The sequence below is a fragment of the Mauremys reevesii genome, linkage group 1, assembly GCF_016161935.1.
Source record: "Mauremys reevesii isolate NIE-2019 linkage group 1, ASM1616193v1, whole genome shotgun sequence".
NCBI lineage: Eukaryota > Metazoa > Chordata > Testudines > Geoemydidae > Mauremys > Mauremys reevesii.
Window position 1 is genome coordinate 211,053,253 of NC_052623.1, and position 21,520 is coordinate 211,074,772.

A 21,520-nucleotide genomic window follows, 5' to 3' on the forward strand; every position below is an offset into this window, starting at 1 on the left:
GAGTTAGAATAATTCCTGGAAGAAATTAAATGATTTAGAGAGAAATTTTCAAAAGCACCTGAATGATATAGAGGCCTAAGTCTCACTGAAAGTCACTTAAGGCACTTTTGAAAATTTTATCCGGAGTCAATTAAACGCACACAAAAATGCTGCCCTCAGTCAATAGTCCTTTCTATAGAACACACAATTTTAAAAGCTAAGATGGAATAAATGTGAAAACTATAGTTAAAACGCTACTACTCTGAAAACTGACTTTGTAAAAAGTGGCTTTATTGGCTTTACCATCAACTTGGGATCTGAGAAGTTGAGCTCTTTTCTTGTTTGCATATCGGCACTAGTAATAAGGATTCAGCAAGCCAAATTCTATTTTCAGTAATCCCTGTGCAAGCCCACTGTCTTTAATGAAATCAAAATTTCACCCTGAAAATGAAATATAGCTAACAGCTATGTTGATGGTGCATGAGTCATAAGAGAATCCAGCTCACTCTTCCATAGTGGTGCTACAGTGCAAAACAGAGTAAAGAAAACAGAGTAAAAGAGAACAGAGGAAAGCAGTGTCCATTGAGGCTACTCGTCTCTCCCATCCTGAAGAAGTCCAAGGGCATGAAAGAGGGAGTGGCTCCAACCACCTCTCAGTTCCTTCTGCTAATTCAGGAATTCCTAACCTGAGACTCCAAAGAACTGGAAAGGTGAATATGCAGAGGCTCATATCAAAGAACTGTGGTTCCACTGAATAACCTTCATTTCTTCTTCAAATGGCTTCTGTATATTCCTACTTGCAGGAATTTAGCAAGCAGTACAACCCCCAGGGAGGCCAGGTGAGGAATTCTAGGTGAACAAATTGAGCAGAACTGCCAAACAAGTATCAGTTCTGAATGCCAACAGCGAATAGAAGCAATCGATCTAGTTCTCCCAAAACAAGTCTTAATGTGGGACATTTTTGCTAAAAACGCATATAGCTGCAGCATCAGTCATACAACATGATACAATGAATACAATGTGAGGGCATGCCATAGATGCTGCCTTTGCCTTGGATGAGGACTGACAATTCCAGAAGATGGAAGTTCTGCCAGGCCATAATAATTGTGACACATACTGCATAGATGGACAACATTTTGACCATGACAGACTGGCTCCTCCCATCAGCTCCATTTCTCCAAAGGATTGGGGAAGTTTTAGATAAGCTTTGGCCTGAAATAAATAATGATTAAGTTCTCTGAATATGCAGAAGTACGATACCTGGACCTGTGGACATAAAGGAGGCCAAAAACAAGCAGACATTCCAATGATCTGAAAGAGATGGACATCTCAGACACCTTAACCTGTTGGGATGCAGATGTGGACAGGATTACTTATTCTTAAGAATGCTATATTTCTGGTGAAGAGGCTTGCATCACTGTGACTATCTGAGCTATTAAGAATGGCAACTTCATTAAAACAACCTACAACAGTTAAGAAAGACCTTATCAGATCCACCCCCTCAGGAGGTGCCCAGATGGAGAGATCTTTCAAGATCTAGTACTACTCTAGTAGGTTTGACTAGTCAAACTCCTGCTTTTCATTAGAGTCTTTTAGACCTCAGCATAACACTCAATCAACAGTACAAGTAATCTGGAGTCTAGATGTCAACCAGAGAAACCTGAAACCTGGGTAGATTTCCACCTTATCTCACACACAAGAGACCAAATAGTTTGGAAAGCAGGACTTTATGGATATTAATATCATACCAATGATACTGATGACAGAATTGCCAATCTCTAACCTTGACTAATGACAGCAACTTGATACTAAATGGACTAACACTAAAAAACCCTCTTAATTCAGTAGACTCAAGGGCAACACAGAGAGCAAGAAATACAGTATTGATGTTAGGACTTGCTTGTCGTTGGATCAGAACCATACAGAAGCATGGTATCCATGTTGGGAAGGGACTTAACTGGCATTTACCTCACTTGTAAAACAAGATATTATCAGATGGAGCCCTTGCTAGAACACTTGTATTGCTGAATGGAAAACTCTTCTCAAAGAGCCTGCCGATATAACATCTTTCCCTGATAGATGAGCTATCTGACCACTCAATGAGGATATCGAACTTTATGAACAGGAACCCCTCTTTAGTGGGCTGTGTAATGCATTCCCATAATGCTGACAGAATTCAGACAGATTTGGACTTTATGAAGGGGAGAAAAGCCTTGCAAGTCAGAGAAATAGCTCTCAGCTCCAGTACTTTACATGGAACTACACCTCCTACTACGATCACAAACCTTGGGGTGGATGGGAATCAAGGTGAAGAATCCCTTATACCCTCTAGCACTATTATTGCAAATGGCAGGAAGGTGACAAAGGACCTCCCTGAAGGGCTTGTTCTTCTCCTCTCTTACAAAACAAGACATCTTAAAGCACTGAGGTGTTGTGGCTCAGGTGTTCCTTGCATAAAGAAAAGGTGGCAGAATCACAAAAAGCCCTGCTGAAGCCTCAGATGTAGCCTGGTATTAAAGCTACCAAGTAACTGCCTCAATAAGGAACCTGTCCATCGCAGGAAAGTTTGCAAGTCTGGACTATATCAAGGCTTCAATGAGTATGAAAGTATGCTTCTTTGCGCAAACTATTAGGGAAGAACCATTTAGACACTTTGCTGAAGTTCAAGTCGATACACAGACAGTCACCCAGCCATTCAGGGAGAACAGTCATAATAGCCAGGCATTTAATGGAACACTGGCTGTCACAGAAAGGCCAAGGGGTAAGATACAGTTTTATTGACAGAGGTATGCATAAAGAAGCTGACATGTGACAATGGCACAGAATGGGGAGTACTCCCTGGAATATTTCTGGAAATTAGAAAGAATTCTATCTCTGGAACCCAGAGATGAATACAACAAACTTCAGGGTGTTAATATAGCCTGACAGCATTTTGCCACTGCCACACAGTCTTACTGTCCACATTATATGACAGGTGGCAAATCATATTCAGTTTGTGATGAGGAAACAAACCCCAGGCACCATTAAGTATGGATGATATTGTCTCATCCCTTAGGTGTAACTGATCTTTCCAAGATGGAAGGAATCAAAGCTATGTTTACTGAGACCTTCGGAAATACTGGGCTGACTACTCCATTGGACCTGTGTGCCCTACTGGTTGCTAGAAAGGCTTGGTAAAGTAAGAATGGGTGCCCCTGCATGTTTCCTGTATCCATACAGGGGGCTACCAAAGACACTACCCAATCCTAGACATTGTTCTCTATGGTGGAGCCGGGAAGCAGACCTGAAAATTCTCCATCCTGGTTTAGAACCAGGAACTAGTTATAATGGAAGGTAGGTAGCCCAGACAACAGAGTGGAGTGCAGAATGTCGTTCTTGAAAGCAGGTACAGTAAAATGCGATGGACCAGGCATATAGTTAACTCACTGACAATTGATGGACTACAGCTGTTGGCAAGTGGTATCCAAGGGAACTGAAATGACCACTCAGCTGACCTCCAAAGAGATGGGAAGATTTTATTGCGAAAAGGCATGGCCGCACATGGAAAAGGAAGGCCAGGGTAAGAGAAGAATGGAAGACGTATTGTGACCAGCACACTCTATATGAGGGCTGAAGGACCGATTGATCAAGGTGATCGAGGTGAGGTATCCCAGAGCTCAATAATGTTCTAACAACATTTCCTCCTAAGAGAAATAAGACACATGAATCCATCAGCATATTTATGATGTCAGATTCTAGGAATATCAGAGTGGTTCTCAGCTCCTCACAGAAAGCTCTGCAGAACCTTGGTTATGCACTTCTTAACTCCCAGAAGGTCTCTCTTTTTTTGGCTTTGCCTTCAAGGGTTTGTCAGGAAGTGTGGGGGAGACAAGGCCCTGCACCCCCCCACTTCCTTTTACTCTCAGCCAGCCAGTAAAACAAAAGGTTTATTTAGACAACAGGAACACAGTCCAAAACAGGTCTTGCAGGTACAGACAACAGGACCCCCTCAGTCAGGTCCATATTGGTGGGCAGGGAGCTTGGACCCCGGCCCTGGGTCTCCCTCCATTTCCCCAGCCAGTTCAAAATTGAAACTCTCCAACCCCTCCTCTGGCCTTTGTCTCTTTCTCGGGCCAGGAGGCCACCTAATCTTTTTGTTCTCCAACACCTTCAGTTGGCACCTTTTCAGGGGAGGGGCCCAGGCCATCAGTTGCCAGGAGACAGGGCGTCAGCCATTCTCTGTGCAGACACCATCACACTGGCCCTCTAACGCTCTGCAACAGTCACACACTCCTATCCTACCACCTAGATACTTGAGAAAGGCATAGGGGAAACTGAGGCACCCACACAGTATTCAGAGAAAATATTAAGAACATTCCCACTTTGTCACAGGGTTATAAAGAGACTCTGAAGACAACAGTCAGTCCTTTCTGGAACATCAGGATGGATCCTGTGACACCGTATGCTGTTTCTCCTACAGAGACTATGTAGCAAAGATATGTTTGGATCCATGAATCTCAGAATTAATAGAACTTTTGATGGGTATAGTACCCTCACATCCTAAGGCAGCCTCTGAACCTGGCATCAGTTTTTAAGCCTATCAAGTTCTTGTAGATCTGGTCCTGGGAAATTGAATTAGCCCTTAGGAATTGGTTGGGAGCTCAACAGAACCTCAGCAGCTCCTACCAAGAACAAAGAGAACTGACAGTTCCAGGACCAAATAAATTAAATTTTTACAACTTCTCACAGTAGAGTAATCGAAGGGTATGTCTACACTAGGAGCAGCGGGTAGCGATCGATCCCCAGTTGCTCTGCCGTTGACTCCTGTACTACACTGCGGCAAGAGGTGTAAACAGAGTCGACGGGGGAAAGGCGGCAGTCGACACCGTGTCGTGAGGACGCGAGGTAAGTCGACCTAAGATACGTCGACTTCAGATATGCTGTTCTGGTAGCTGAAGTTGCGTATCTTAGGTCGATTTCCCCTCTCCCCTGTAGTGTAGACCAGGCCTAAGAATGGATCAGTCCATTTCTTCTCACATTCAGGGTGAGGGTCTGATAGATGGAATATTGGAAAAGGAAAGCCTTCTCCCAGACTATCAGGGTGTCAAGTGTGTGCATCTGAAAAATGGCCAAACAGGAAGCACAATGTGAATACACTACCCTGTAACAGAGATCCACCATTCCACATCTGATCAGAAGCTTATACTACCCCTTTCTAATGTGGTGAAGACCTCCACATTGATCTACTTGCTTACACCAGTATGTTGGGCACAGAGTCAGTAAGGAAAGCATCTCTGCAAAGATCATGCTGTTGGAAATGTAATACCAGACGCCACTGACCTATGTGGATCAGGGGTCTCAGTGGTACAGAGACACTAGACAAGTAACTCTCAATGGTCAGAAGCTCTTATTGGGTGGATCCCAGGCAACTGAATCTCTTTTTGGCAACTCTGTTTGGCAATCCTTCATGTTTGACTGCTGATCTGAATTCAGGCTCTGATCCTGAATCCAAAGTCATACCTATCAGCCACAGGTCCATACACAACTTTTTTTTTTTAATTTCTCTGGATCAGTAATATGCTATGGATCTGGATGTTGCAGCTCCCAGCCCCACACTGCCGCATCCAGATCCAGGTTTTTCAGCCCAGACACATGCTAGGCTTCTAGATTCAGATCCATGTTTTGCAGCCTGAGAGCCAAGCTAGGCTAAGGTGGGCAAACTTGCTCCTGGGACACAGTCTTTGAAGCTGATGCTGAATTTATGCGGTGCCAGCGTAGTTATCTGGGCCTGAGGAGCCTCCCAATTAGTAGGGGAATGTGAGGCAGCCCTTCCACTCCTGCAGGGCCAATCAAAGACCATGCTGGACCAACATCTCCTCAGATCCTTTAAAAGAAAATCTGACTAACTATAAACAAAATCTTCCTCAAAAAGGGAAGAAGAAAAATCTATGAGGACAGTATAGAGGATGCTGTGTGCTGTCAGCTTGCTGCACCTGGAGCAGTTAGAAAGGAACAGAAGGGTGGCTGGGGCCACTTCCCCTTTCATACCCTCAGAACCCTCCAGGATGGGGAGGGGCAGGTGGTCCCAATGGACACTGCTTTCCAGGAAGCGCCGTAAGTTTGTAGCTCAGGTGCCTTGATCCCACAAGTAGGAATATGCAGAGGCCATGCGAAAAAGTTGTAGTTCAAACCTGAACGACTTGGGTTAGTAGTGAACCATGAAGCCTATACACAAGTGCCTTCAGCCACACGATAACTGTGGGTATTTCTGTAAGTACACCTGTTGCATTTATACTGGATACCTGCATGGGTTGGGAACCTAAAGCACCAACCACTGTCTTTGTTTTATCCAGTCTATTTTATATGCATCAATACCTTTTTGGTACAAATGAAACTGCACCTTAAGCCATGCTATAGAAATAGGAAGACCTGTGGGTTATTCTGAAGCATGCTCTCTCACAGGAGAGCAGTGTTCCAGAGATTTCAGTGTCCAAGCGATAGAAAGCTTAGAATTCTCCCCACAGTATTTGAATCAATGGGCTAATTTTCCAGAGGCGCTAAGAGATGGCTTCAACAGGAGCAGAGAATGCTCAGCAACTATGAAGATCAAGCTACAAAAGGTTTTTAAGAGAATCTAGTGTAGCAGCTGAGAAAGGCCCCTCAACCACTTCTGAAAATTTTGGAACTTCATGTTTTGTGAAAAAGTAATGTTTAAAAAACACCGGGAAGGCCCCTGGAGACATGAAATCAAGTTGATGGCTAACAAAGTGTTTCTGTTGAGACACACTCTGGATCCCAAACATGTTCTAGTCTCCTTGTCTTTGTTTCAGGTCTTTGATGAGCATGTTTAATCCCTTACATTGTACTCATCTTATAAAAGTTTAAGAAAAGTTTTCCTGTTCCAATAATTTTAATTTGGTTTAAAATTCTTTTACTCTTTTTTTCATTATGTGTCACACTGTGATGTGAACTTTGAAAGTCATCACCAACAACACCTCCCACCCCAAAGTGGTAGTGCTTTTTACTAACCAGGGCCAGGTTGGTTTTTAACTCTTTCAAACACTTTCCTTGATTTCCAACCAGTGGAACCCTCCCCTCCTCTCAAACGTAAGCATGAATGTAGTTCGTCTGAAATGAGGGACTGGTGGTACTAGTGAGAGCCTAGGTACCGCCTCTCCATTCCATCCCAGGCCTCTTGTGCCAATGGAATAGGAGCTCTGGAATGCTGGCATTGCCATCAAGACCTGTATGAGACCCAAACTCATCTTCCATATGTGACCTAATGAAGATTTGAAGTCAGAACTCCCCGGTGAAACACTTACCACCGAGCCCTTTGTGTCTATTGCAGATGCTGAGAAACCTCAAAAAAAATCATAGTAAGAAGTAAATGTAAAATATTAGTTAATGTGGACTTCTATTACTTTAGCTGTAAATAACATCATTAAAAACTTTGAAAACAAACATTTCTGTCAACACTAAATAAAAAACAAATGACTTGAGCAGAGTATTAAGGACTAAAAGCTACCCAGACTCACTAGTTTAAATAATGAATGGAAGTTTTACATGAATTAAAAACATTTAATTTCTGAAACCTTTGGGTCCTCGAAACTTCCTTCCACAGAGATGCCACAAGCCAGCAGAAGGGTCTTATAGTGCTGGATGAGGTTGTACATGACAAGTGAGTGCGCGCTCTCAGATTCCTTCTGCAAGCAGGACTGTACTTGACATAATCTCTCAGTCACAGACAGGTTCTGATCCAAAGGAGGTGGTGCCAAGCTGGCACTGATTTCTGAGATAAGGGACACAAATTAATTTATTCAGTACATGGAAAGAAAGGGGTGAGGGAATGTGGGATTCTCTGAAGCTAGCAGCCCTAAACAGAAAATACTGAGTGTATAATTGTAGCTTGAACAAATAATAAATCAATATTGTTTTGATGCAGTAGGGATCCAAAGAACTAATGGAGTACTAGCTTATTTATAAAGAATAGCTCAGATGTAGTATCTGGTTATCACCAAGATCCTGTTTTTACCCATGTATCACAGGTGGGTTGACTGAGGTACAAGGAAATATAGTGACTTGCTTGGTCACATTCAAGCAGATCAGCCAGCAACTCAATGCTTTCTTGACCTTTTCTTTAACCAACAGATTTCACTGCCTCCTTTAGAAACGGAGGAACAGAAAATATATGAAACAGTGGCAAACATGTCACTCTCAGCCCTGGGTGTTAATGATTAATATCATAGGGACTCTCATAGGGGACATACTCTTGGAAGCCATCTCCCAAAAGGGATGCCATCTCCTCACAGTTCTTCCCTGAAACGTGTGGTGTTTTGCAGTTTGGTCTATCTGGCAATCCTCACTTACCAGTCTGGTCATCTTGTTTCTGCTGCAATGAGACATAGTAGGCATCCTTTCCACCCCAACATATAGACAATCCAACTACCAAGATGTCTTCACAGCCTTTGATAGGAAACCCATCATCTTTAACCTGGATCCGCTGGGGAGATCTTACTAAACAAACATTTTTTAAAAGTTATCATTCTAAAACAGCATCCATAAATATAACAGTTTGTTCAACTGAAAAATCTAATAATGAAACAACCCAACACAACCTGGAATTCTTAAAACTGCACAAATGCTTTAATTCTCTTATATGTATCAGACTCTCTCTTCCTCTCCTGTACCTCCAGTTCTTTTTAAACTAGTGACTTTAGAATAGTAAGGTGCCCAACACAAAACAACCACTTAGGATTCCTTAAAGAGATTTGGCTTTCTGCCTCATAACATACCCAAGAGTTGGAGTATAATGGTATTCTCTCACCCTGCATTGGGGCACATCTCATTTTTAGTCAAAATTATTTATTAAATTCTTGTTGCTGAGACAATACATTTTTTGGTTTGGTTCCTACATTCAGGCAAATCATCCAGTGTTTAAGTCCCTGTTTTTTTGTTTTTATGTGGGGTATGTGGTTAAGATAGGAATAAGGAGTATAATTAAAAATACAATAGTCCATGTGGGGATTTTTGCAATCAGGCACAGAGAGCTTCAGAGACAAGCTGCTGATGATGTTTCCATCTCCTCCCCTGAGACAGATGAAGGGAAGCTGCTGCTTGCTCACACTTCTTAAAAGATGTGGGGGGGAAAGGTTTGGAAAAAGGCAAAAGAAGTAATCCTTCTGCCTCTAAGAAAACTCTAATTGAATCAGCCTCCCAGTTGCTCCTGAATGGCTGCCTTCTTTCCACTGCATCGGACCCTTAAGAGAGTTGCAGAATATGAATACTACACATGAAAAAGTGCAGGAGTACAGCAATGATCTGAGGGGTTGGGGACTGGATTGAATTTCATAGCTAAACAACTAAATCTACCCAAATTAACTTTTTGTAAATTGGAAAGTATTTAACCTCAGATCAGCCCACAATATCTGTAAGGAATACTGCCTGGCTAGCAGAGGACATGAATAAGTTGCTTATGTTTGTTTCTGAATTCAGTGCCAAGATGAAAGCCATTTATGTATCTTCTCCTGTATCACCAGGAGACTACAACACCATTCCATTTTAAAATGAGGGATGTGATACATTTTCAGTTCATATTTGCTCTGTGCACTAATTAGTCCGAGTGAGAGTGTTCATGTGAACAAGAGTCTGCAAATAAATACAGGAAGCAAGTACTTAATGTCCACTGCAGTGTGGTAATGCTGGTAGCCTTTTAAATAAGGCTGGGACCATCCCACACTCCAGTCACCTTCATCTTCCCAGATCCATTCTTGAAATGATTCGCCTAGTGCTATTCATCCTTCTCTCCTGAAACCCAACTCTTTCCTTCTATAGTGGATCTCAGTACTCAATTTATCCTCTCATTTAGATAAACCCAAAGGAATAAATTTATAGTCATTCTCATTAACTCCTCAGGCTAAACACAGTATGGTTCACAATTTAACATGGTAGAAATGTGAAAGAGGAACTGACCTTGTTTGAATCTGCCACCAATAGTTGACTTGGGGGACAAGAGACATTTTGTTCTTTCACAAGCCACCGAGATGGCAAATCTGCTATTGTTCTTCCATTCTCTGATGAAGGTCTGGAAGAGAGCTTTGTCACTTGCCACATCAATAATAGTGAAGCTTTCAGCACTGCATGAAGTAAGTGGCAAAACATGTGGAGATAATTGCAATGAAAAGCCTGGGTCTATAATAGAATCGTCTTTTACAGGGTTAGACTCAAGCAAAACCTCACATGTGTCTCCATCACCAGGCTTAAATAGCAGTGTTTCTATATGGTGGTCTGAACTAGGTTTGCCATTCTGCAGTGGCAGAAAAGGTGGGACTTCATCTATGTGGCTGACATTCTTTTTTTTCCCAAACGTTAGAGATGTGCCAAAACTTTTTGGAACAGGTTCCTTAGGAGGCGTTGGAGGAATAAGTCCTTTGCTGATATCCGGCTGGGGGTCAGATATTCTGTTGCTTCCCTTGAGCAGCAGAGGGTTATAAACTGGGTTCTGAACATCCAAGGCTCCCTTATTGCTCTCTCTAACTTTGAAATAGTTCTTTAAACCCTGGCAAGTGGATAATGACTCTCTCTGACAATAGCTGAATTCAGAAATTGCATCTGGTTCTTGTTTACTATTTGAGATTAACAACTTTCCTTTTGAGGAGGAGAGTCTTGGACTTAAAACAGGTTTATTATCTGAAGGACTAGGCCATCTGTCTAAAATATCTTGCAACCCTGGGCTTAAGTCAAATGAATGATCAGACCATACCACTGGATTGGTATTCTTTTCCACAGCTTGTTGGGCATTCTGGGGCCTTTCACCTTGATCCAGTCTTGTGTCCTCTGGCCTGGGATCTTCCTCCTCACGCCTTGGTTTTCTTAACCCTAGCTCAACAAGAGCTGCAGATGGACTCTCTCTTTGACAAGGAGGCAAGTCAACATTACCTAAAGCTTCTGCTATCTGCAAAGAATCTATATCAGAGAACATAACAGACGCATCATTAAACTGTGCTGGACGCTGATGCTCATTCCAGTTTACACTGACAGGTAATATATCCTGAATGGGCTCCAGGTTCTGCTGATGCAAAATGTCAGCAAGAGAGCTGGAAGTGGCTTTAGGGGGAGGAGTCACAACCTTCTGTTCCCCAGATTCTGCCCCTTCAGCCTCACTTGTGTGCATATCTGGAGGGCCATTGACATAACTGAAGCTATCATCAAACAGTAAACTGTCACTCATATTCAGACTAGTTTCAGGATGGGGGTGGCACTCAACTTGTACAAGCACAGTGTGAGGGCACTGGCCATTGGCAGGAGAGACTGCCTTCTGAAGACCTTTAGAAGCACTTTCCTTCACTGAATTTTGGGTCTGATAACCTTGTAAGAAGCTACATAGTTGTGAGTCAGTGAAAGAAAAATCATTTCCTTTAATGCAAAATGCAGATTCTGTGCATTTCATTGCAGGCTGTAAATTAGGGCTTCTAGAGCCCAAAGCATTAGTGCAATGTAAATCTGTGGTATTTCTTGTCCCAAGATTTGAACAGACCACTTTTCTAAGTGCTGCAGCTAGCTTTTCATTTGCAACATCTTCATTTTGTAAAGTGCTGGCACAGTGTAGTTTAATGGAGATTTTCTGCACAGGTATCTCTGCCCGCTCTGTATCTTTTTCTGCCTGCTGTCTTGCAATTTCAGCTGCCACCTGCTGTTGTAATATCCTATCAGTCTGTGTATCCAACTGGAAGCTGTCTTCAAATTCTTTGGAAACTGAATACAGATCAGGAGAATAACCATTTTTAATATCTTTTGCAACACAAATAGCTCTGGATTTTACTGTGGAGTCTTTCAGAAAATCCTCAGGCTGATTATCTTCTTTACCCACGCCTCCAGTTTGTAACAATATTCCATTGGGCTTTTCAGTAAATGTTTTGCCGTCATTTTGAATTTGAAAATGAAAGGATTTATTTTCATCAGGGTAAAAATAAACACCTTTCTGTTTGCTAGCACTAGTGCTCACATGCATGTTTGCAGAACTGCTGGTTCCATCATTACAAAGATCTGTGCCTAGAACCATTTGTTGTTTGGCAGGTATCTTTTCAGCACAGTTTTTAACTGGTTGGATTTTGCTCTGTTTAACACCCATGTATTCATTTTTTGCTGACCTGCTAGAAATTCCCAGGTCTCGCATAGTATCATCTGTCTCCATATTTATGGGTGGAACATCCCTCACTACAGTATCCGTAGCTTCCAGACAATTCACTGTTTCTTTAGAATTGGATTTATTAGTAGTGGAAGGCTCTGTAAGTAATTCCTCCATTATCTCTTTGCTCTCTGGTTGCATTTTGTCCACCTGTAAAGATTCTGAGCCTTTGACAGTGAAGAGCTTGTGAGCAGATGATTTGTTTTCTCCAAATTCCTTGTTCTTTCGATCTGAAAAAGATTTAGCTTTCGACTTGCTATGACTGGATACAGAGGGCCCATTTATCTCTGTTGTGTGCGTCCTTGATTCATCAAGCAGCAACCGATGCTGTTTTGAAACAGCGCTTTTGCCCTCAATTTGACTGAAACTAGTGTCCATAGTCCTCCTGTACCCAGATGCCTTAGAAGTTTTCCGTGAAGTGAAGTTCAAAGTTGGTCTTTTTCCCTTTTCAGTAGGGAATTCTTGAGTTGTTGCTCCAGACCCTGCCTCACTTTTGGTCAGAAAAGTAACTTCCCTGTTTTCTTTACCTTTGCCCAAATTTCGCCGCTTTCTAGCACTGTACATGACAACATCACCATTTACCTCCTTTGTTTGGGTGTGATCTTCCTGCAATTCATTTTGGGGTCTGGGGTTTGACATATTAGCATTTAACAGCCTTTTATTTCCCTTTTTAATATTTGAAGAATTCCCAGCTTGAAAATTGGTGCCTTGATCAGGTAGAATTCTGCACCCTTCGTTGCTGAATACTTTTAAAATCCCCAGTGAACAGTCCCCATTCAGTTTACATTTTCTGTCCTCCAACTCTGATTCACTGCTGGTCATGGAAGATGTATCAGACTCAAGAAAAGAATCTGGGCTCCATTGCACTCCCATCGTAGCCAAGTCCTGTTGTAGGAGTATTCTAGCTTCCTCCACAATAAGGGATGCTGCTTCACTTTCGGTTAAGCCCTTCATTCCCACCATCCAGATACAGTGGGTATTCCGACGCTCCTCAGCTGCCTCTTCATCTTCATCCACTGCCCTACGAATGCTAATGGAAGGAAAACAACTTGAAGTTAGACAGAAAGTTGTTTAGAAACACTCATACTGACAATAACAAACAGTCAAAGCAAGCACCATACTACTGTGCTCTTATCTTTAATTAGGATAGTAGTTTCAATGAACCATTATGGCAAAACATGTTTCTGGACCACACAGGCTGCACCTTCTAGGAAATGAGCATTTGGTTATGGGTTTTTTTTGTTTTTTTTAAGTGAATGTAGTGCTAGTAGAAGGTATAAGAGTGACCATGCTAAGGCTGCAATGCAGTGCCCCCATGCAGATTTGCCCTTACTCCTCCCTCGGTGTGACAGAAACCTGAAGCAACCTATGTAACAGCAGGTAATTCTGGACTTAGCTGCTGTTCTACTATATCAGCTCACAATTAGCACACTCCTGAAAGCCCATCATGTGGAGAATGCCCATTAATTTAAATGAGTGCTATGCACAAAGGATCCCAAGGTGAACAATTAGGATTTTCTCATAGGGACAGCTGTTTACTAGGAAGTGGATCAAGGCCACCAATATAATTTTCCTTTGATGTAGTCCATACAAAGTGCAGAGAAACTGCAGATAAAGAACAGTTATTCAACTTCTCGTAACTGTTGTTCTTCAAGATGTGTTGCTCATATCCATTCCAATTAGGTGTGTGCATGCCATGTTCACAGTCATCAGAGAGTTTTTCCCCTAGCAGCACCCGTTGGGTCGACTGTGAAGCCCCCTGGCACCTTCATGGCGCTCAATATATGACCCTGCCGACCTAGCACCTCCTCAGTTCCTTCTTGCCAGTTACTCCAACAGAGGGGATGGCAGGTGGATTTGGAATGGATATGAGCAACACATCTCAAAGAACAATAGTTACGAAAAGGTGAGAAACCGTTTCTTTCTTCTTCAAGTGATTGCTCATATCAGTTCAATTAGGTGACTCCCAAGCCTCACCTAGCTGGTAGGGTCGGAGTTCAGGAAACGCTGATTGTAGCACCGCTCTGCCGAAAGCTGCATCATCTCTGGCATTCCGGACGATGGCGTAATGAACATACGTATGGAGGACCAAGTTGCTGCCCTGCAGATTTCTCATACTGGGACCTGAGCCAGGAACGGAGCAGATGAGGCCTGTGAAATGTGCTGTAAGAGCCAGGGCTGGTATTTTGGCCAGCTCATAGTACGTGTGGATGCATGACATGATCCAGGAAGATATTCTTTGAGATGAGACCGGGAGTCCTTTCATCTGGTCTGCCACAGCTCTGAACAACTGTTCAACTTTCTGAACAGCTCAATGTAAAAGGCTAGTGGTTTCCAAACATCCAGGGAGTGCAGCTTCTGCTCACGGCTACTGGCGTAAGGCTTAGGATAAAAAACAGGCAGGAAAATGTCCTGACTAGTGTGGAAGCGTGACACAACCTTAGGAAGAAAGACCGGGTGAGGTTTGAGTTGAACCTTATCCCTGTGGAAAACAGTATGAGGTGGGTCTGAGGTAACGGCCTTTAACTCAGACACCCTGCTTGCTGAAGTAATGGCAATGAGAAAGGCTACCTTCCATGACAGATAGAGAAGGGAGCAAGTTGCCAGAGGTTCAAATGGGGGCCCCATTAGCTTGGAGAGGACCAGGTGAAGGTCCCACACAGGAACAGGCTGATTGCTCTGAGAATGTAGCCGTTCCAGACCTTGAAGAATCGACCAACCATAGGGTCGGCGAAGACGGAGAGTCCAGACGCTCCCGGGTGGAAGGCCGAGATAGCAATGAGGTGTACCTTTATGGAGGATGCTGACAGGCCTTGCTGTTTCAGGCGCAGAAGGTACTCTAAGATGAGAGGTACAGGTGCCTGGAGAGGGGGTGTACGACACTGGTCACACCAACAAGTAAATCTTTTTCACTTTGCCAAATATGTGGCTCTAGTGGAGGGCTTCCTGCTGCCAAGTAGGACTTCCCTTGCCTGTTCTGAGCACAGAAGCTCCAAAGCCCTGAGGTGGAGGGACTGCAGGTTGGGGTGATGAAGATGACAGTGGTCCTGGGTGATCATGTCGGAAATGAGAGGCAACGTGATTGGAGCGTCCACTGACAGTTCCAGGAGTGTGGTGTACCAATGTTGTCGAGGCCACGTTGGTGCCACCAGAATTATCTCTGCCCTGTCCCCGAGGACCTTGAGTAGGACCTTGTGCACGAGAGGGAACGGGAAAGGCGTAGAGTAGGCGGCCTCGCCACCAAAGCAGGAATGTGTGATTGAGCCTGGGTGCTGTTTCTGGAAGGAGCATAACATCAGGCACTTTCTGTTGCTCCAGATGGCAAACAGATTGACCTGGGGAAACCCCCACCTTTGGAAGATGAAATGTATGACATCCAGCTGGATGGACCACTTGTGATTGCGGAAGGACCTGCTGAGGTGCGTTCTGAACTCCTGGTAGATAGGATGCTTCCAGGTGAATGGAGTGGGCTATGCAGAACTCCCACAGCTGGAGGGCTTCCCGACATAGGAGAGAGGACTGGGCTCCACCCTGCTTGTTGATGTAAAACATGGCAGTGGTGTTGTCCATCAGAACTGCTACGCACTGACTTTGTAGTCAGGCCTGAAACGTCTGACATGCTAGTCACACTGCCCTCAGCTCCTTGATGTTGATGTGGAGGGAGAGCTCATCCTGTGACCAAAGGCCCTGCATTTGAAGGTGTCCCAAATGCGCTCCCCATCCCAGAGGTGACATGCCCATTACTATGGACAAGAAAGGGTCGAGCCACCATTGAAGGGACTCAAGCACCTATTCCGGCATCATGACCACTGAATTCAGGCTGTCGCATCCCGAGTGATAGGCTGAAGTGAGCCACGCCTGTAGAGGCCTGAGCCTCCGTCTCGAATGCCAAGTCACGTAAGTGCAGGCTGCCATGTGGCCGAGGTGACTCAGGTATCCCCTTGCTGTGGTGGTCGGGTATTGTCAGAGACCTTGAATGATGTCCGCCATGGCTTGGAATCGGGACTTTGGCAAAGTGCTCTTGTCTGAACCGAGTCCAACACCGCCCTGATGAATTCTATTCTTTGGGTTAGTGGCAAGGTTGACTTGTTCAAGTTGAGGAGGAGACCCAGTCTCTCGAATGTGGATCTGACCAATCAGGCTTGAGACTCCATCTGCCCACTGGTGCGGCCCCTGAGAAGCCAGTTGTCGAGGTACGTGTATACCTGCATCTGCCATGACCAACATGCACTTGGTGAACACGTGGGGGGATGTTGAAAGGCCAAATGGAAGGACCATAAATTGATAATGTTTGTGGTCAACCACGAACCATAAGAATCGCTCTGTGCAGGCCAAATAGCTATATGAAAGTACGCATCTTTCATCTCGAGGACAGCATACCAGTTTCCTGGATCCAGAGAGGGAATAACTGTGCCCAGGGAGACCATGCAGAACTTCAACTTTACCATGAACTTGTTGAGTCCTCACAGATCTAGAATGGGTCTGAGATCCGCCTTGGATTTGGGGATTAGGAATTATCGGGAATAGAATCCCTTGTCCCAGAGCTCCTGAGGAACCTCCTCCATTGGCCCAAGGCAAGGAGCGCCCGCACCTCCTGGATAAGGAGTTGCTCATGGGAAGGGTCACTGAAGAGGGACAGGGAAGGGGGGTGGGAGGGAGTGTAGGAGCAGAATTGAAGAGAATATCCCACTTCTACCATATGGAGAACCCAGCAGTCTGAATTTATTTGGGACCAAGCACAGTAGAAGTGGGGCAGACAATTCAAGAAAGGCAGGGAAGGATCCGGAATTGAGACTGGCATGCCATCCTTGGGCGCACCTTCAAAAGGCCTGCTTGGAACCCGACGATGGCTTGAGACCATTGCTTCTTGTTCTGTCATCTGCCACCACTGAGAACAGCCAAGCTCCATCCTCTTTGGAACCTCACTTCAGGTACTTGAAGGCTGCTATCAAATCCCCCTCACTCTTCTCTTCTGCAGACTAAATAACCCCAGTTCCCTCAGACTCTCCTCATCAGTCATGTGCCCTAGCCCCCTAATCATTTTCGTTGCCTTCCACTGGACTATCTCCAATTTGTCCATAACCCTTCTGTAGTGGGGGGACCAAAACTGGATGCAGTAATCTAGGTGTGGCCTCACCAATGCCAAATAGAGGGGAATAATCACTTCCCTTGATCTGCTCCTACTAATACAGCCCAATATGCCATTGGCCTTCTTGGCAACAAAGGCACACTGCTGACTCATATCCAGCTTCTCATCCACTGTAATCCCCAGGTCCTTTTCTGCAGAACTGCTACTTAGACAGTCGGTCCCCAGCCTGTAGCGGTGCATGGGATTCTTCCTTCCTAAGTGCAGGACTCTGCACTTGTCCTTGTTGAACCTCATCAGATTTCTTTTGGCCCAATCCTCCAATTTATCTAAGTCACTCTGGACCCTATCTCTATCCTCTAGCGATCTACCTCTCCCCACAGTTTAGTGTTATCTGCGAACTTGTTGAGGGTGCAATTAATCCCATCATCCAGATGATTAATAAAGATGGTGAACAAAACCGGCCCCAGGACTGACCCTTGGGGCACTCCGCTTGATACCAGCTGCCAACTAGACATCGAGCCGTTGATCACTATCCATTGAGACCGACAATCTAGCCAGCTTTATAGTACTATAACTTGCTGGCAAGAATACTGTGGGAGACCATATCGAAAGTTTTGCTAAAGTCAAGATATATCACATCCACCGCTTTCCCCATATCCACAGAGCCAGTTATCTCCTCATAGAAGGCAATCAGGTTGGTCAGGCATAATTTGTCCTTGGTGAATCCATGTTGACTGTTCCTGATCACCTTCCTCTCCTCCAAGTCTTAGCATTGGCCTGTATGGTTTTGATGAGGCCAGGATGTCGACCATCGTGTCCTCTGACTCCACCACCTACTTGGCCTGCCAGCCCGTATTTCACGCCACCCTGCGAAGGAGGTCTTGGTGGGCACGGCTGTCTATGCGGGCAGTCCAGAGACAGAGGTGCCTGCAACCGCCACATCTAGGGAGGATGACAAGGAGGCTAATGGAGGAACAGGGTCCTCCTGAACTTTTTGGTCTCCAGGGGCCTCCTGTCCCGTCTCTCTATCAGGGCCAACCACACCTGGAACAGGCTCAGGAACTGGGGTTAGTTCCACGGGAAGTGGTGCGACCAGTACCGCCTCAGCACCCCATGGGTGGGGCGACTGGCTGATGCCTCTGGCACCTGTGGTTCAGAGGTCGCCGAACAGGAACCTTTGGATTGGGTGCCCTGGGCCTGGTGGTATGCCCACAGCATCCAAAATGGCCGCTGCGCTGGTCCCTGCCACTGCGCAGGCCATGGCCCTGCCCCCACTTCAGGCCTTCCACAGCCTGACGGCCTGCTGGCCCCACTCTGAGTATCTAAACCCTGTCTCTGAGTCCAAAGATGGGGACCGGGACTGTGATGGCCAGGGCAGTGCCAAGTGGTGCTGCGATCGGGGTCTGTGCGGGGACACGGACTGGTGCTGGGAGGACCAGTGCCGGGAGCAGAATCAGTATGAGGATCGGTGTTGTGATTGCGAGGGCTGGCGTGACCTGGAGCGTTGTTGCAAGTGCGACCAGCGCCGGGACTCCGAGCAGCAGTGCTGAAAGACGGAGCATCACCAGTTTGCCTCGAGACGGTGCCACACATTGCAGTACCGAAGGCTTGACTTTAAGAACTTGGGACTGCGATGCCATCATGGCGATGAGGTCCCTCACGGCCTCAAAGGTGTCCGGGGTGGATGGCAATTCCACCTCCTCCTTGACCTGGCTCGGGGAGTCCAACGGCACCAGACTCGATGGTCCCCCCTTGTGAGGCTGAAGTCAACAGTGCCAGCTCTAAAGTCTTTGGCCCTGGGTGCTCTTCTCTGGGACACACCCTATTGGCCAGCTCCAAAGGGGTGGGTCTCTGAGTCGGATATCTATTCCTCCCCTGCTTCCAGTGCCACTTCTGCATCAGGGAATGGGAATGCTGTGGGTCTCTCCCAGAGTCCTTCCGTAGTGCCGCTTCTACCACTGCCACTGGGGAGCTGCGCACCGATGAGCTCGGTGCCGGGTCTTGCCACGCCGATGTAAGTTGCAGTCTGCTGCCTCCATAAGGAGCTGCTTGAGGCAAAAGTCTCCCTCCTTTTTTGTTCTGGGGCAAAACCCTTGACAAATCCTGCACTTGTCCGTTTGGCATGCTTCCCCCAGACACTAAGCAAGCATCGTGGGGGGGTCACCCGTTGGCATGGGCTTATTGCAGGACTTGCAGGGTTTGAACCCTTGAGACTTAGGCATACCCCGAATCCCAAAGGGGAACGCGGTCAGGGTGAAGGGGAAAACCACCCACTCCCAACAACTATCTGCCGTAACCAAAAACACTAAAACTAAACTTAACAAGGCTAGGAATAACTGGGAACTAAACTAAAGCTAGGGGAAACGAGGAGAGCTTGCTAAGCAGGTCACTGCAGTTCCAACGACCATCCCTGGCAGTAAGAAGGAACTGAGGAGGCGCCAGGTCGGCAGGGTCATATATTGAGCGCCATGAAGGCACCACTCCAGGGGGCTCCACAGCCGACCTGACGGGTGCTGCTATGGGAAAAACTTACGGATGACTGTGCACCTGGTGCAGACATGCCTAACTGGAATTGATATGAGCAATCACTCAAAGAAACCATGTTCACGTTATAATGGAACACCTAATAACTATATCAGTTTTGAGTGTGAGAACAGGTTCTCTGCAGGGATTTACTTTAGTTCACCTGTGCAGACATGCCATATGGGTAACCAATGGACATAAACTTTTGCTTTATTACAATGTTAGGTTGGCCAATGATTTAGTTTTAAAAGCTACCTCAAGCACAAACTTCACAAAACCCCCTCAAAAGCATGGTGGAATTACACCAGTAAAACAGTTAGCAGCCTCTACAAGTGACAACTTGCATTTAAATAAGAAATGTACAGACAGCTCCATAATTAATATGGCTCTTACTGGGTATGCAAAATTGAATTTACGAGTTTCTAGTTGGAGTTCCTTTTGCTGACAAACCAGCTCCTTAACTAATAGTACTCTGTACTATTAGTTTTCTCTAACATAACACTAGTAGAGGATCTCAGACTATGTTACAACATGGATTACCTAATTAGAACACTCCTGATGAGTAGAGAAGAATCATCCCTGTTCAGCAGGGGGTGAAACAGACACTGAGAGTAAGTCTACACTGCAATAAAACACCCGTGACTGGCCTGGCTCAGTCGACTAAGGCTTGCATGACTTGAGCTGTGGGGCTATAAAACTGCGCTGTAGACATTTGGGCTTTGACTGGAGCCTGGGCTCTGGAACCCCAAAAGTGGGTAGCATCCCAGAGCCCAGACTTAGCCGATGCCCGGAAATCTACACTGCAATTTTATAGCTCCACAGCCCAAGCCAGCTGATACAGGCCAGCCCCAGATATTTTATTGCAGTGTAGACATACCCTGAGAGATAAAGTGACTTTCCCAAGGCTATACAGTGGGTCAACAGAAGAGTAAAGAACAGAACCCAGTACTCCCAAACTTATCCTGTAACCACCACATGCTCTAATTCATTAGAAGTTCTTGGAACTCATATAGTCAAGACTGAATAAATGTTAACTCCGTGTATAGTGGAAAGGAATGCACTCAAAAAGGTGTCCAGGTTGACAACTTGTTGATCTCTCACCTTTTGAATGGTACAGCATTCTTCAGGGCAGTTTCCACTTCAGCAGTATTTCCTTTAGCAAGATCAGCTACTGTGATGAAGCCAGCATTATAAAGAGCTCTGGCATGCTGCGCATTCAGCAGAGATACCCGAACCAGGTCACACAGCTCCCTCTGGACTCCAAAGGTGAGGCGACTCTGGAACTGGGAGAGCAACTGTTCCATGTTGTGCCATCCCAGACGGTTAGAGAAAACTGTTACCATCCCTGGAATATGAAAATTACATTCTGTTAGGCTTAATTTAACTTCAATTCTAAAAAGTTAGATCCATTTTCCTCTGTAATATCTGTCTGAACATGCAAAAATAATATAATTTAAACTAAAAATTCTCTCTTTACAAGTCAGGCAGCATTCTTGATTCCCCAGTGTAATAATACTCTTATGTTGCTAAATGTCTTGACCTACGCGGCAGTCAGAAAAATGCTGGATAACCAGGGAACAAGCTATAGCCTCTGTATGAAATATTCGATCAGGAAATTGCCAATACAGAAGTTCTACTCTTTAAGATGACAACATTGTTCCCTCTCTACTCTATTATCTTAACATTAAATTGCAATTAAACAGAGACTGACAGATGTGAGACCTTGGAAATGGGGTCTAGTCAATTAGGAAACAAAAAAAAAGTAT

At 45.1% G+C, this 21,520-nt stretch overlaps 1 protein-coding gene across 1 annotated transcript in view; it reads right to left on the reverse strand.

Moving 5' to 3' along the window:
* The window catches only part of POLQ (DNA polymerase theta), a 128,925-nt gene that overhangs the window by 40,795 nt on the left and 66,610 nt on the right, over positions 1 to 21,520 (reverse strand). Inside the window, 4 exon segments of the mRNA XM_039502410.1 lie at positions 7,551 to 7,747; positions 8,326 to 8,472; positions 9,928 to 13,172; positions 20,856 to 21,099. Of these exon segments, the coding sequence (XP_039358344.1) occupies positions 7,551 to 7,747; positions 8,326 to 8,472; positions 9,928 to 13,172; positions 20,856 to 21,099 (3,833 nt within the window).